Consider the following 17235-nt stretch of genomic DNA (forward strand, 5'->3'; position numbering starts at 1 on the left):
TCTGACTTGATATTTGGACGCCCTGTCTGATCCCACAGAGCTCCACCAGCGCTTGGTGTCTCACCATCCCGTCGTTTTGGATATCTGATCCGATACCTGGCAACCTCCATCCCCTGCAGAGACAATGTACTGCCTCCAGTGGTTACTTCCGGTCCTCCTGATCCCCAAACCGTTGAACCCAGCCCTGTGGTTCAACCACTCGATGTTCATGGGCTTCTACTTGCTCAGCTTCCTTCTGGAGAGGAAGCCGTGTACCATTTGTGCCTTAGTGTTCCTGGCGGCGCTGTTTCTCATCTGCTACAGCTGCTGGGGGAACTGCTTTCTGTACCACTGCCATGATTCTCCACTGCCAGACTCAGCACACGACCCCAACATTGTGGGCACCTAGACTCAGTTGCCAGATCCTCCAAAAAAAAAAAAACCCTACCTGATGATTCTCACGCATACCCTGGACAATCTCTGTCTAGACTGTGAATAAGCAAAAATCCCACCAGAAATGGTGGGAAAACGTACCCAGCTGCAGTCCTGCTATAATTTATCACAAATTGCCCTTTCACTCTGACCTTATTCTCCATTCTGCGGGTCAAAGGTGTCCTCACTTCGGGTTATGGGATCTGAAACTTGCATGGGTTGCTTCTAGGGTTGCTCTCTGTTGTGTTCATCCTGCACAACCTTAATTTTAATTTTCTGGATGCTGAAAGATTCCAAAGGGTAGATGATAATGTGTGAGCGTCTGTACGAGTTTGTATCGATGGAACTCCTGTTTCTGTTCATGTGTTGACGATCAGTATGATTCTAGAGCTCTGAGGTGTTTTCGTTGATGGTGAATGTCCACATTGAGCGCACTGGAGGTCGAGTGGGTGTGAGTTACCTGGCTCAATTTGTTCCAATGCTGTTGCAACTTTTAATTCAATAAAGTTCACACTGAGCAAAATCACGTTACACAGTAAAATCAAGTTCTGACTCAGCCTGACTCAATAGCCCCAGTGTTGACGCAAGGAGTGGCTACTTCTACTGAAATCTACGTCTGTTTCTACAGTAGTTGTGTCAGTGCTAATAGCACGAGATGACCAGATCTTTTTTTAAACCACCTCAATGATTTTGAATATGGTTGCCAGATTGGATGTTTTACGTGATCTCCATTTTTACATGTATTCACTGAAATTTTGGGTTAAAATCAAAGGTGAATTCCACTGATTTTTCATATATAAACAGTCATTCAGAGTGGTTTGGTGTGAAATACTCGCTTCACAGAAAGTTATTACATGAAATGGTTATGAATGACGTCGGAGAAATTGTTTTATGATAGTTTTGAGGTTATTTTGGCCTAAAACATATGTTTAAAATCCATTCATGGTGGAGGGATACATGCAAGATGTGAGGCAAAATAGTCCCCAAAGAAAACCTTTCAGATTTTCACTAGTCATTAACATTGCATATAAACTCAGAAGACGTGTGTAGGTTCATTGGTGGTTTTGGATAGTAAATAAAATGCCCATATGTGTTTTAAAAACTTGAAAAAGATGATTCTTCAAGGGTTCTATAGTTAAGAAAAAGGTTCAGTATAGAACCGTGAACTCTCAGAAAACCCTTTGCATGATTAAATGATTCTTGGCATCATTGAAGCATTCAGATCGATGGACAAATGTGCTGTAGATGGTTCTTTAGGGAAATGGTTCTATATAGCACCCCAAAGGGTTCTACTGTTGTTACGGTGTCAAGCTCGTAACAATAGAAGAACACTTTTAAAAAAGGTTTCATATAGAACCGTCTATATCATGCACATTCTCCGTCAATCCGAAGAACTTTTATGATGCAAAGGGTTCTTTGAGTGTTCATTTTCTTTACTAAAAATCCTTGAAGAATCATCTTTTTAAAGAGTGTACTCAGGGCAACCCCTGGTTCCTATCACCACCACTGTAAAGAAATCTGAGCCATTTCACACCAAACCACTCTGAATGACTCTGTTTACATCTCACACACTGAATTGTACACAAATTTGAGAAATGAGTGGAGTTCCCCTTTGGGTGATCTGAACAGACCATGTAAAATTCTTTCACTGCACCTTATACTGATCCATATGTTGCTTTGCTTCTGCTTTTTAAAGAAACAGATTTGAAAATCAATGAATGTATGTTTTTTGTGTGTAACTTCTTGTTTTTGCTGTCTAAAGAAATTAGACGGGTTTCGTGTAGCGTTGACCTCTTATGGGTTTTTTTTCTGTTTTCAATTAAACACGTCATCTGTGGGCCACATTTAAATGCCTGTAAGCTTTAGGGTGCTTTTCAAGGCAAATCCAGACACTTAGGCAACGTCTTAATCTTGATAAAGCATTTAAACTTGCGCAATAATTCCAGACTGTGCTATTATTTAAAAGGGTAATTCCACTGATCTTCTCAAAATTTAGTTAGGATGGAAAAACAGTCGTTCAGAGTGGTTTGGTGTGAAACGCTCCAAACTTACCGAGTCAGAACTGTTCACAGTGGTGGTGATAGGAACCAGACGTCCACCTCTGAAAGCTCCCTCACAGAAAGTTCCTACATGAAATGGTTATGAATTCACTGCCTGATCATATTGTTTTACGATAGTTTTTCAGAAGATTTTGGTCTTAGGTTTATTTTTGAAATCCATTTATAATTAAGGGACATATGCAAGGTATTGTGAGGCCAAATAGTCCCCAAAACAACTAATTTTTCAAAATTTATCACTATTTTACCATCATCAACATTCCATATAAACTCAGAAGACTCGTGTAGGTTCACTGGTGGTTCTGGATAGTAAATAAAATGTCTATATTTGTGTTGTAGTCATGGCGACCCCTGGTTTCTATCACCACCACTGTAAAGACATCTGAACCATTTCACACCAAACCACTCTGAATCTCTGTTTACATATCAGCGATTGAGTTATGCAGAAATTGTGAAAGATTAGTGGAATTTCCCTTTAATATGCAACCCTTGTGATAAGTGTAGCCCTGTGGGTAGCACTCACATAAACACAGGTTAAAGGTTGTGTTTACTATAGTATAAGCTTTCAGTCTTCACACGTTCATCACATGTTCTTGTGCTTGCTCCAGCCCTCTCAACTCGGGACAGAACAAATATGTTGCGCTGTCACAACACTGTTATACACTATCTATGCAAAAATATCCAGACGGTACTTCTATTGAGTGAATTCAGCTACTTTAAGGTCTTAAAGCAGCTTGTCTAATCTCATAGAAAAGCACTGACCAGTAGAATGGTCCTAAGGTCACCATGTCCAATGCCAAGCGTGGGCTAGAGGGGTATAAAGCCCCCCAGCATTGGGCTGTGGAGAAGTGGAACTGTGTTCTCTGGAGTGATGGAGCTCCATCCAATACCTTTGGGATGATTATTGATCCAGAACTGACCATCCAACATCAGTACCTGACCTCACTAATGCTCAATCAAATCCTCACAGCAATGTTCAACACCTAGAAGCCTTTCCAGAAGAGTAGAGGCTGTTACTGCAGCAGTCTCTATTAATTAGTCCTGAGTCTGGGAAACTGGCCCAGTGTCTGTGTGAATAACTCCTCTCACATGAATACAGGTTAAAGGCCGTGTTTGCCACAATATCAGTTTTCAGCCTTTCACACATTCCTCTCCATGTTAGACTCTCCACACTGCAAAAAATAGTGTCTTGTGAAGTAAAATGATCTTAAATCTGGGCAACAAATCTAATATTTCCCCTGTTGAGATTGTTGTAAGCTTATTTTAAGATTATTTACCTTATTTCTGAACATTATTTACTTGTTTTAAGTGAGTTTATTAAATTTATCTCACCATACTGGTAGATAATTTTGCTTGTTTTAAGAAATGTGCTTAAAACCAGCAAGATTATCTACCAATATAGTGAGATAAATTGATAAAATGACCTAAAACAAGTAAAAATGTCTAGAAATAATATAGATCATCTAATAATAAGTGCACAACCATCTCAAAATGAGAAGTATTAGATATATTGACTAAATTTAGGATCATTTCACCTGACAAGATTTTTTACAGTGCAGTTGTTCATGATGGTCGGCTCCAGAACCCTTAAGTGGCCCATAAAGTACCTTTTTTTTGCATTTTTATTTTTCCTGCGTTGAGGTCCACTTATAACGTTTGTGTGGTTTTATGTACCAAAAACATTTTTACATGCCCATTTTCCAGCCTCACTTCATCCCACGCTTTTTTGTTACTGTGCCTTTAAGTCTGACATATGTAAATGAGCTCTCTTCTGATTGGCAGCCCTGCATTGTGCCTCTTTCAAAAAGCAGTCCAGGCTCAAACATCCTCAGTCAGCTTGAGTGGGTGGGGCTAAACTGCTGTAGCCTGAATAGGTGGATATACACCGATCGGGCATAACATTCTGACCAGCTCCTTGTTTCTACGCTCATTGTCCATTTTATCAGCTCCACTTACTATATAGGTGCACTTTGTAGTTCTACAGTTACAGACTGTAGTCCATCTGTTTCTCTGATACTTTGTTAGCCCCCTTTTACCCTGTTCTTCAGTGGTCAGGACCCCCATGGACCCTCACAGAGCAGGTACTATTTGGGTGGTGGATCATTCTCAGCACTGCAGTAACACTGACGTGGTGGTGGTGTGTTAGTGTGTGTTGCGCTGGTCTGAGTGGATCAGACACAGCAGTGCTGCTGGAGTTTTTAAACACCTCAGTGTCACTGCTGGACTGAGAATAGTCCACCAACCAAAAATATCAAGCCAACAGCGTCCTGTGGGCAGCGTCCTGTGACCACTGATGAAGGACTAGAGGATGACCAACACAAACTGTGCAGCAGCAGATGAGCTATCGTCTCTGACTTTACATCTACAAGGTGGACTGACAAGGTAGGAGTGTCTAATAGAGTGGACAGTGAGTGGACACAGTGTTTAAAAACTCCAGCAGCACTGCTGTGTCTGATCCACTCGTACCAGCACAACGCACACTAACACACCACCACCACTTCAGTGTTACTGCAGTGCTGAGAATGACCCACCACCCAAATAGTACCTGCTCTGTGAGGGTCCATGGGGGTCCTGACCACTGAAGAACAGGGTAAAAGGGGGCTAACAAAGTATCAGAGAAACAGATGGACTACAGTCTGTAACTGTAGAACTACAAAGTGCACCTATATAGTAAGTGGAGCTGATAAAATGGACAATGAGTGTAGAAACAAGGAGGTGGTCAGAATGTTGTGCCTGATCGGTGTGTGTTTATCTCCAATTGTATTAGGAAAAATAACCTATCATTGTCATAGAAGGCCCTTTACTGCAAAGCAACTTTTAACACATTGCACACAGGGATTCTCCTTTTTTTGGCACATTATTTACATTTATTGGCAATATATTCCATGTTTACACTTTGTTTTTTTTTGTATAGATGAAATATAGAATACAATTTTTATAAATATTACACTCCAAAAGGGTTTTATACAAAAACATTGAGTTTCATACTGCATAGGATGTGACCAGACTGCCACAAGCACTGTCCTCCTGTATGACCTCTGATAAGCATCATAGGCTGTTCTGCGCAACTGAACTGTTGAAATTTCTGCATCTAAGTGAAATCTTTAGTGGAGCTTTATGCCTCTTCCATTCTTCTCATTAGAAATTCATGACTGGCCCAGGCCTATCTTCTGATTAGGGGTTAAAAACCTAGCTGAGGTCTCTAGAAGATGGTGATTTCTGTGTCCAGGTTCTTGTAAATCTCCTCCTGTAACTCACTGCAGATCCGGTCCATTCGCTGGAAGGCTGCGTGTCCTTTTTTACCTGTGGGAAAGGAGACAGTACAGACGCGGTTAAAAGCCACAACTCAGACTACGACACCGAGATGTTCACAAGCCGATTCATGCGAGTCCAAGTCGAGTCTCGGAGCTTCAGCAGGCCTGGATCAAATTGGTTTTATAGGCGTGCACCCAGGTGACCGAGCCACTGGTCTAGCTGCCAGTGTGGGTTGCCAGGTGTTAAGTTTTGAACCCTTGGGTCTAACTATAACATACTCAATAGCACATCAAATTAGTACTGTTACTACTCTGAACATGCCGTTTAGTACAGTAGCATTAGTGGATTGAGAAAGTTTTGGCATGTTTTGGGATAAAACCAAAATAAAACCATTATTTCTTAATCACAGCTACTTTCAAATAGTAATTAAATATGTAAAATTATGTTTTAAGGAACAGTTGGCCTACTGAAGGCTACCACAGTGTCTCGGTCTCCTCTGTCCCTGACTTCCCGTGTGACTCAATTCAGGGGCTGCGTCCTTCGGAGGCTGCATTTGGAGGTCGATTGAGTCACAGCGGCGGGACTAGACTGTCTCATTTCGAAGCCTCCTTCATACGCGGCCGAGAAATGTGTCCTCCTTTTCCATGGCAATGAAGGATCCAATGGGTGGATCCTTCGCCAGCTAACATACCCCAAGGTTCATCGTGTGTCGGCGAGGATTCGAGAACGTGGGCATCAATAGAGGAGTGAACGGTGGCTGAAGAGTTCACTCTTAAATATAAGTTAAATATAAGTATTGGGTTTAAACTGAGGCGAATGGCTAACGATACAAATGAAAAACAAAAAACAAACAAACAAACAAACTCATCAGTAGCTGACTGTAAAGCATCTCCAGCTCTAATAAATGAAAAAAAAAAACAAAAAAAACTAAAATTAAAGTTTTTTTCCATCTTTAAAGAACTTTAAAAGAACTGGACAGGAACAGCGTTTCGTGGCGCAGCGGTGAGGGCGGGAACAGTGGTGAGGGCGGGAACAGCGGTGAGGGCGGGAACAGCGGTGCTGTGACGCAAACAGAAAATCCACCGTAGGACAGACTGTCTCGGTTCAGCCTTCGTGGATCTAAGCAGCCTTCGAAGGACACGCCTTCATAGACCACGCCTTTCAAAGGACGCAGCCCCTGAATTGGGACACACTGTTCATCTGTTTTCTTGCCCTGTGCTGTAGCCTATGCTCTGTAGCCATGTGCTAAAGATGGTTCATGTGCTCCGCCCTTTCCCTGCCTTCCCTATTAGTATCCTCACCTGTCTGTAGTCTGTGTGTAGTGAGCAAGGAGGCTGGATGTACTTGCGAGCACACTTTAATGAACGAAACAGACTCGTAGACACATAAAACACAAAATAACAAACTACTACGCTTAACAAAGAAACACTGAGCAAACCAAACATCAGGCAGTCACACAGCAACCACACATAACAAAGTGATGAATAGACCAGACCAACACTGACTGAAACAAAGGGCTTCATAAAGGCTAGAACAAACGGGGAACACCTGGGAGAGGGAGGAGTCAGACTACAGACAGGTGAGGATACTAATAGGGAAGGCGGAGGAAAGGGCGGAGCACAAGGCTAAAAGAGCACATGGCTACAACACAGGGCAAGAAACAGATGAAGGCAGGGACAGAGGAGACTGTGGCACACAGGTTGTTGTGCTTTTCGCTGTTGTCGGAACAAAACCTCGTATCTCCAAAATGGCAACTTTACAGGAGAAGGAAAAAACCTACTTTACTTTTAATGTAAGTCAATGGAACCAGACATCTTTCCAAGTCATTTTGAGCCATTTCTTTTGGTCCATTCATCATGAAATTTACACACAATGTAAAGAGCAACAGGCATTTTCAGAATATGTAAAAAATTAAAAAACGGAGAATACAAGGTTTTCTTCCGACAACAGTGTTTTGTTTGTTTTACATGATACCAGAACAAACAGTGGACTGGAAAATGTATTTGAATTATACAGTTCATTATAGAAAAACTAATCATAAACTATGAACAACAGTGTAAAACAAACCAAACAATTACTGAACAGTTTAAATAGAGGACACTTTGTATGCCTTGCTTGACTTCACCGCAATAAACTCAATAAACGCAGCACATTTAAGGTGGAATGGCAAAATTTGAATAAGGAGCCAATGTCAGCCTGTGCTGTCTGAAGTATTTTGGGTGCATATCGTCACTGTCTAATGAAAAACATCTCCATTTTTTCGCGATTTTTGCTTTTCTGCATAATTTGAGCTCAACAGCCGTCCGTTACATTGTGTGATGATTGGACCAACAGAAATGCCCCAAAATTGCTTAGAATAAAATCGTATTTTCTTTAACTTACATTGACAGTAAAGAGCGTTTTTGCCCTCTCCTGTAAAGTTACTATTTTGGAGATGCTTGTTTTTCTTAGGACAGCGACGACATGTGGCACCAGGTTCAAAGGTTGACTGAAAGGTGTCCATGGTTACCAAATGAAAGCACGGTCTCTCTGGCAGCGTTCCTCAAATCTTCGTCCGCGGAGCGCCACAGCTCAGCAACCTGCTCCACGCTCTCCGTCGCCTAGGAGACAGATTACACCCCTTAATCTCAGCTCATCCACCCCGTATCAGCCCTAATCTGGGGTAATCTATAGATAATCCAGATGTGAAGAGACTGAGCCATCTGGTGCTCATTCCTTGTAGATGATTCATCTATATTACACAGAATAAGTTAACCACACACTAGAAGTCTTGGTTAAAGGCTAAATCTGTAGCATCAACTTGATCCTCACATGACATATACAATCACTCTGTAGTTCTACAGTTACAGACTGTAGTCCATCTGTTTCTCTGATACTTTGTTAGCCCCCTTTTACCCTGTTCTTCAGTGGTCAGGACCCCCATGGACCCTCACAGAGCAGAGATTTGGGTGGTGGGTCATTCTCAGCACTGCAGTAACACTGATGTGGTTGTGGTGTGTTAGTGTGTGTTGCGCTGGTGCGAGTGGATCAGTTTTTAAACACTGTGTCCACTCACTGTCCACTCTATTAGACACTCCTACCTTGTCAGTCCAACTTCTAGATGTAAGGTCAGAGACGATACCTCAACTGCTGCTGCACAGTTTGTGTTGGTCATCCTCTAGTCCTTCATCAGTGGTCACAGGACGCTGCCCACAGGACGCCGTTGGCTGGATATTTTTGGTTGGTGGACGATTCTCAGTCCAGCAGTGACACTGAGATGTTTAAAAACTCCAGCAGCACTGCTGTGTCTGATCCACTCGTACCAGCACAACACACACTAACACACCACCACCATGTCAGCTTTGTAAGTTACCTTATAACTGGGATTACTTTGATGGCCAGAAGCAGAAAATGATCAACCAGCTTCTAAGACTGAACTTTGGAGGTGTGTCTGCAGATTCTTTGAGAAACTGAAAGTGAGTCTCCTGAAAAGAATGGAAGCTGGAATAAAGGGAGAGAGTGACTCACTGAACACTCAGACAGCTGAGATTAGGTTTAGCTGTTGAGGCCTCTGTGTGTTTTCATGACACTGAAAAATAAATAATGGTGGATCTACCTGGAAATGAAATAAATGAAAGCGTGGTGTGACTTCGGCACAGTACTGTAGATCATTATACGGCAATATCTCCACAGGGAGTCACTAGCTGATGAAAAGGCGTCACAACTTTGTGAAAGCTGCTGAAGGGGGTGAGAGATTATGGACAAAGTTGCAATATTCGTTTTCTGTTATTAACACATTGTGACACCAAGCAACAGGAAACTATTTCCAACTGTAAATTATTCATAGCAAATCAACACTGGCTATAAATAAAATACCACACACAGACAGGACTGTGTTTGCTTGGAATACATGGAGATATAACAGGAAAAGTTACATCTGGAAAGGTTTCCAGTTTAATTATGTTGCACAATCTGTTGCAAAACCCATATAATACTAGTCTTAGGATAGCGACGACATGTGGCACCAGGTTCAAAGGTTGACTGAAAGGTGTCCATGGTTACCAAATGAAAGCACGGTCTCTCTGGCAGAGTTCCTCTAAAAGACGTCACTAATGTGCTTACATTGCTGTTCAAAAGTTTGGAATCACTGTTTATATTAACATAAAACTATTTTTTTTTTTAGATAAATATAAAATGATTGTAATTTGATTGTAATGATTGTAACAGGTTTCAGAAACTCAGTAGGACAGTAAATAAAAATGAAGAGATGTCAGATAAGTCCAGAATGATGAACAGAGCTGTAGAAGATTGTATAAGGACTGAAAAAGCTGAAGCTGAACATCAAAAATGAAGTTCTAATAAAATTAACATCCAGATTTCAAAGAAGAGAACTAACCTTGAGGCAGAAAACAAACAAAAGTAAGTAAATAATTACAGTATATTTTTGTTATTTAATAACTTCATGTTCACAGAATTTGAATACTGGATAAATCATCTAAAAATTGTCTGTAATGTTTAAATCTGCATCATATATGTTATTATTGTACATAAAATAATGAAAATTGTTGATATGGCAGGTGATTCAATTCATCATATCATCTACAAGGCTAAACTCTAGTTTTCCTGTAACCTTCCATCTGATTTTTGATGTCACCGTGCATCCAGTGGGCGGGGCAAAATATTAACCGATAATAACATTTCACCACCCCCCATCCCCCCACCTGTCTTTGCTCAGCTAGCTCAGAGATCCCCCTGATGAGTTTCATTCACAAATACGTCACGATACAGAAAGAAATGCTGCATAGTTTTCATTTATTATTAGCAATGTTAATATGAGGGATTAGGGAGAGTCATGAAAGTTTACAACACTCAATAGTAAATTCGGATTTTTGGTTATTTTTAAGAAAGTTATTTTCTCTCTAACGTTATATGTTATCATATTCAAGAACAATAATTATGTCTGTACTCCACCAGAGGGCAGTGTAGAGCCTGTGTCTTACGGTTTGGTCAGAGATTCTAATACGCTTACTCCAAAAAAGGAAACATAGAAAGACTACTGCAGCCGACTGAAGGCTACAAGAGCTGGTTTATGAGGAGTTTGACCACTTCCTATTTCCCCCATTATATCAAAAACAAGACTGCTAAACAGCAGAGGGCGCCCATGAGGGAGTCCTCAATGAATGGGAGTAAAGGAGCTAAACAGCTAAAAACTAAAAGTTGAAATAGTTTCTAATCACTCGCCACTTTCCTTTAATTTTAGAAAGTATAAGGATGTATTTCACTAAAAAAACGAAGAAAACTTACTTGTATATTTACGTTTTTCTACAGCAAACAGGTTTTGGGCAGCAGGACGCTAACATTAATGCTACTGAGTGCTGATTGGTTGGCGAGCGGAGCAGCTCATTGGCTGTTCGCGCTCACAGACGTCATGAACGTACATGAGGCGCCGTTTTAAACTCCTATAACTCGAGTTTAAAAGCTCTTAAAAATATAACAGCAGTGTTGAAATGTTTTATGCTGTTCTGGGTTGGAAATGAGATTTATCAACTATGATCTGCTCAAATGCTCCATATCAACCTGTTCATTTTGGACTCACTCGGGAGCGCCCTCTAGCGTCTGAGAAACCCGGAAGACGTTGCAGAGTGTAAAGTTCTCTGAGGCTCCCACACTTTTAACCATATTAGAACCTCTGACCAAAACATAAGCTGCAGACTCTACACTGCCCCCGGTGGAGCATAGAATTCAGGCATATTCACAGCTTTTACAGAGCTCAATAGAAATAAAATGTTCTACATCATGTAGTACATTTATCACATTTTGTATCAGCTAATTAACTCTTTACCAACTTGCTGTTTTCCAGTGAAAAGGTACTCAGTGAAATATGATATGAATTACAGGTAACAGATGATTAGCATGTGTCACTTTATCTTAAAGACTTTTCATTCATTTCATTTTCATATCTTAAATCTAGTCAATATACCTAATATTCCTCTTTTTGAGGTTGTTGTAAAGACTATTTAACTAATTTCAACACATTTTTTACTTAAATTTAAAGTGATTTTAGTCAGTTGAGTTATCTCACCTTGAATTATTTGGATTGTTTCAAGCATATTTCCTAAGCTATCTTGCAATATAATGAGATAATCTGACTTACTGAAGTCACCTAAAATAAGTAAAAACATCTACACATAAGTGAAAATCTTATATTAAGCTTTCAACAATCTTAACATGATGAATATTAGATATTTCAATTAGATTTAAGATTATTTGCCAAGATGCCGTTTTTTGTACGGTGGCCCCACTTTTTGGATGCTGCATGTCTTCCGCCTGAGGCATCCAGTAGCCTGTAGCATTAAAAGTCTGTTTTAAATGTATGTTTTGGGTGTGGGTGCTTTTCAAATGCCCATGACTAATTATGATATACATATTAGCAATTTTAAAAAGTTACCTTTAGACATTTCAGTGCCAAACACGCCTGCTGCTGCCGTTGGGTGTCGTTGTCTCTCAACAGCCATGTGTAGTGTACCAAAGCCTGTAAAGGTCAATACACCAGTGGTCAGTGTACTAAAGCCTGCAGAGGTCGAATTCAATGTCTGTTCATAGTGCAAATTCAAAATGCCAGTTAGACTATGCCAGGGGCCGGCTACATGGGGCTACATACTGCCCTCTTGCGTCTCCACAGCTGAATTAGATTAGTAGGTAAAAATAAAATAATCCTCCTTTACAGTAAAATAAAGCTCTGCTGATCGTTCAACACAGTTTAATAATAAATGGTCTTAAACTCTGGAGTTAATGTAGAACTGCTAATTCACCCTTTAACCCTGAAGATCAGCGAAGACTGCTGGTCACCATAGCAACACAGACAACAATCTCACCTAGCTAGTAGCTAACGAAACGGCAAAGAGAGAGATTTAAGACGGAACATCTATGATTTGCAGAAGAATGGACTTATCTGCATTTATAATCACTCCAGCTGGTTTCCTGATACGTTTAATCTGCAGCGAAAAACTGTCAAACACTAAAAAGTCTCGAAGCTGATTTCAACTTCTCATTCTCCAGCTTCTTGTTTGAATTTTCCCGTTCCACCTTAAATGGTGCCTGAGGTGCCAGAATGTGGCTGCTGCACCATTTAAGGTGGAACGGGAAAATTCGAACAAGAAGCTGGCGAATGAGAAGCGACTTCAGCCTCGTAAAACAGTCGAACGTTGAGAGACATTTTACAAAAAACTGTTCGACTTTTGCAGAAAGGTTTCCTGCTGGAGATGCGAGAAAAGAGGCTACAGCTGAGCTAAAGCTTAAAGCAGAGCAATGTAAGTCTGTGTTTTTGTTTATATTATATTTTTAGCCTAAACTAGTACATCAGCACATACTGAGACATATTTACAGCCAAGACGGTAGAATGGATATAAAATGTTGTGGCCCCCAAGGTTGTCTGATTTTTGTTGAAAGGACAAAATGGCTCTTCTTAACATTCGGGTTGCGACCCCTGGACTAGACTTCTATTTTGCAGCGAAATGATTAGGCTTCTTCTCTGAGCTGTGAGAAGTTGTGGTGGGCTGTTTATCCACTACCTTAGACCTGAAGGACCTGAAGCCTGAGGCTCGGCAGAGACAGGAGGTGGCGGTCGCTGCAACCTTGTGATTGGCGTCTGTCAGTAGCTTGGCCAGGAGCTGCAGGGTTCTCCCCATTGGCTGCAGCTCTGAGATCCTCCTCCCTTTCAGCTTCTTCAGAGCCCGCCTCCTCTTAGGGCTCTCCAGACAGGACACTAAGTAGACTGCAAGAGAAGCACACGTCAAAGAAAGGTGTTCTGACTTTAATTTCAGAAGTATTTTTAAGGGATATCTCTAACTGAAACCACTGCCTCTCGGCTTTAGTTGTAAATGTGTTATTTGACTCAATAGACTTTCAGTTCCTTTTTAAAGTGCAATGTATCAACATTATTATCTGTGGTAATAGATTTCACTATATGGATGCAGTACAGACTGTTTTTGATACATAAACCCAAACAATCATATGTGGACGAACATCTGCTGCAAAAAAATTATATCTTAGCAAGTAAGCACATCTTTAAGGTAGTCAGTATATCAGTGTATAAGATTGTTGTTAGGGTATTATATGATAATTTAACTCATTTTTAGACATTTTTACTTGTTTCTAAGTAATTTTATCTTATGAAAGTGTCTTTTTCCGTTGGCAGATCATTTCACTTTTTTTAAGCATCATTTCTTGAAATAAGCCAAATAATCTTAATCATTTCTAAAAGATGAAATGATCTGTCAAAGGAATAAGACACTTTCACTAGATAAAATTACTTAAAACAAGGCCCATTATTTACTTATTACAAGAAGTAGGCCTTAATTATAAGAAATAATTTATTACATCATTTTTTTTCCTAAGCCGCTTATCCTTCTGGGTCACGGGGGGAGCTGGAGCCTATCTGAGCAGTCGTTGGGCAGAAGGTATTATATGATGTTGTGTAATATTATTTATCATTATTTACAGTAATGATGAATAATAATATTGTTATCGTGAAATAACATCACGGCTGTGATTTGGTCTCTAACACACAACCTCTGTTGTTCTATTGCTTTAATACAACAGTTAAATAAATAAAGTAATAAATTAATAAACTGGGCCGTGAACGCGGCGTTTAATATGTTTTAATGTTCGCAGTTCCTTCACCAAATTATAGTTCCTTAACGAGCAGCTTGTTGCTACGTCAGAGTAACGAGCTCCGCCCACTCGCTGCACAGTCTGCTGTAAGCCTCGCCTTTTGAAGTACAGACTGAGCCATAAAACTGCCGCAATATCAAGTTCAGCTCAGTTTTGTCAGTTTTTGCCAGATCAGTATTAATGTTGTTTTGTTCCAGCCAGTCTGTAAAGCATCTTACAGCCCGTTTAGTTTGGTGAACGGCGTTGGGTTCATTTCTGGCTGATTCCAGGTTGTTTAGCTGTTCTTCTGTCTCAGCTGCCGACTGAAAAGCTGCTCAGTGGTGATGACAGTTTGGGAATTTAGCGTCGTCTCATCTTCAGAGTCTGACCAAATCGGCTGTCGGTCAAATGTGATCTTAAAAGTGTCCATTTTCTGTTTGTGGCAAAGTAAGAAGTAAAAACATTCAAATGTCTTGAGCGTCTCCTACAGCTGTCAAAGTCGTTGCTTAGCAACGGTGTCTCAGCGGAGTGATACAGTGTTTGTGAAAAAACCGTGATGTTATGGTGAAATAACAGCACAGTTAGAACGGTTCTCAACCAATCAGCTTGTGTGGGCAGAACTAACTGTTGTATAATATCTTAAATTACGTTTTCAAAAATCTCTATACTGTTTTCAGCCTTATATTAAGGGCTCTTCTGTGTTTTTCTGAAAAAGAGAACAGGCATATATTAAAAAAAAATCTACAGAAAATGAATTTTTACCTCCAGCACACGTTAATTTGAATGAGGAGCTGGTAACACTTATACTTATGGCTCCATAAGTGTATGTTTTTATGTCCACTGACGACACGCACTACTCACTGTAACCTCTATTTTGTTCATAAAAACAAAACTGCTTATAAAAAAAATTCCACTTATGCTGTTTTTGGTCTCCTGTTGTTCTGCTGTAATAATACTCAGAGTAATTCTCATCCCTGGACAACAAACTTTAGAGTGTCAGCTTTCAAAAGAGACCAAGACTACAGTTGTAGTTCAAAGTGTTCAAGAAAAACAACAACTTTAATAAACTGTGTCATTTCAGGGTTTGTTATTTTGTGTTTAATAAGAAACAGAGGTGCTGGACAAGAGTTAAACAAGCCACTGCCTAACACAGCTTGTATGATGCCTTTTCAAAAGCCTTCGAAAGTCAGCAAATGATTTGAGCCAGGAGTAACTCACTCGCAAAGCATTTAAGTTCAAATGTGCTATAAGCAGTGACAGGCGCTTGGAAGAGGCTGTATTTGTGCCACTTTAAATGATCGTGTTCTTCCGTAACGCCACAGTGAGGCACTGTGTAGACTTACCTTCTCTGGAGAGGTGAGAGATGTGCTCTCCGAAGTCCGTGAGCTTCCAGCGGCTGAGGTAGACCTGCAGCTGAAACATGCTCACTCGGTCTGTCAGACACAGCGCTAAAGGCACCATCCTGCAGCTGGACTGGACCTGCTGTAACAGCTGACCGAAGACTGTAGGAGGAAACAGAGACGTACTGTATTAGACTCAAAGAAACACCTCGAGAAAGAGAGAACACTGAAGAATTTCACATCAAAAGACCACTTATAAAAGTGCATTAACTAAACTGGTAACACTTTACTGTAGGGTACAGTTCACAGGGCTACATAATACCTACATAAGCTTGTCAAGACAACTGACATAGACCTACATAAATGTTTATAAATGCTTATTCCAGTAGGCGTCGTTCGCTATAAAAGTTACATTTGCCAATTTTGATCAGTTAGTTAAAGTAGCCTGTATGACAGATGACACCTATTGGAATAAGCATTTCTAAACAATTATGTAGGGTTATGTAAGTTGTCATGACAACTTTATATGGGTTTCATGTAGCCTTATGAACTGTATCCTACAGTAAAGTGTTACCACTAAAATTAGGACAAGACATAAATATACATGAGTTTAATTCCAAAACACTGTATATCTGTTTGTAACCATTTTGAACACAGTGAGTTTTTAAAAGAGTGACAATTAATGTTAATGGAAAAACACACCAGCCACTTCATTAAGTCCACCTCCGTGTTTCTACACTCACTGTCCATTTTATCAGCTCCACTGACCGTATAGGTGCACTTTGTAGTTCTACAGTTACAGACTGTAGTCCATCTGTTTCTCTGATACTTTGTTACCCTGTTCTTCAGTGCTCAGGACCCCCATGGACCCTCACAGAGCAGGTACTATTTGGGTGGTGGATCATTCTCAGCACTGCAGTAACACTGACGTGGTGGTGGTGTGTTAGTGTGTGTTGCGCTGGTGCGAGTGGATCAGACACAGCAGTGCTGCTGGAGTTTTTAAGCACCTGTTGGGGTCCTGACCATTGAAGAACAGGCTAACAAAGTATGCAGATGGACTACAGTCTGTAACTGTAACGAAGTGCTCCTATATGGTCAGTGGAGCTGATAAAATGGACAATGCGTGTAAAAACAAGGAGGTGAACTTAATAAAGTGGCTGGTTGGTGTATATCTCAAAAAAACAAATGGTCTATAATGCTTTATAATCCAGTAAATGAACTGGAGTTTTCACATTACACATCATCAGTGGTGACTGTTCTGTGAGTGTGAGGAAGTCCAGTATTCACAGTTACCACCTAATACCTAGTTTATTTAGGTTATTTAATCAGTCCTTCATTATATTAAATCAGGTGCTGCCGAAGGAATCAAAGAAATTCATGCGATGACTGGAAAACAGCGTGAGGTCAGGAACCAAACTGTGCTCTTCTAACTGGATTTATATGAGCAGTAAGTGTGTTTTAGAATAAACAAACGTAAAACTTAACAAGAATGAAAAAGGAGTGAGTTGGGTGCTTCACAGGCTTACAGAACAGAATAGAAC

General features: G+C 40.4%; 2 protein-coding genes across 2 annotated transcripts in view; one reads left to right on the forward strand and one right to left on the reverse strand.

The window, feature by feature from the left end:
• Positions 1 to 956, forward strand: LOC118808706 (bladder cancer associated protein). Its single transcript, XM_036571585.1, has one exon. The coding sequence runs from the start codon at positions 125 to 127 to the stop codon at positions 386 to 388; it is 264 nt and encodes an 87-aa protein (XP_036427478.1). The 5' UTR covers positions 1 to 124; the 3' UTR covers positions 389 to 956.
• Positions 957 to 5294: 4338 nt separating this feature from the next.
• The window catches only part of ripor3 (RIPOR family member 3), a 107456-nt gene continuing 95515 nt past the window's right edge, over positions 5295 to 17235 (reverse strand). The window contains exons 19-23 of the mRNA XM_036571586.1: positions 15698 to 15856; positions 13274 to 13476; positions 12151 to 12234; positions 8233 to 8323; positions 5295 to 5771 (exon numbers count right to left, since the gene is read on the reverse strand). Of these exons, the coding sequence (XP_036427479.1) occupies positions 5671 to 5771; positions 8233 to 8323; positions 12151 to 12234; positions 13274 to 13476; positions 15698 to 15856 (638 nt within the window). The 3' untranslated portion in view covers positions 5295 to 5670. The remainder of the gene's footprint in view (positions 5772 to 8232; positions 8324 to 12150; positions 12235 to 13273; positions 13477 to 15697; positions 15857 to 17235) is intronic.

The sequence above is a fragment of the Colossoma macropomum genome, unplaced genomic scaffold (assembly GCF_904425465.1).
Source record: "Colossoma macropomum unplaced genomic scaffold, Colossoma_macropomum, whole genome shotgun sequence".
Lineage (NCBI taxonomy): Eukaryota > Metazoa > Chordata > Actinopteri > Characiformes > Serrasalmidae > Colossoma > Colossoma macropomum.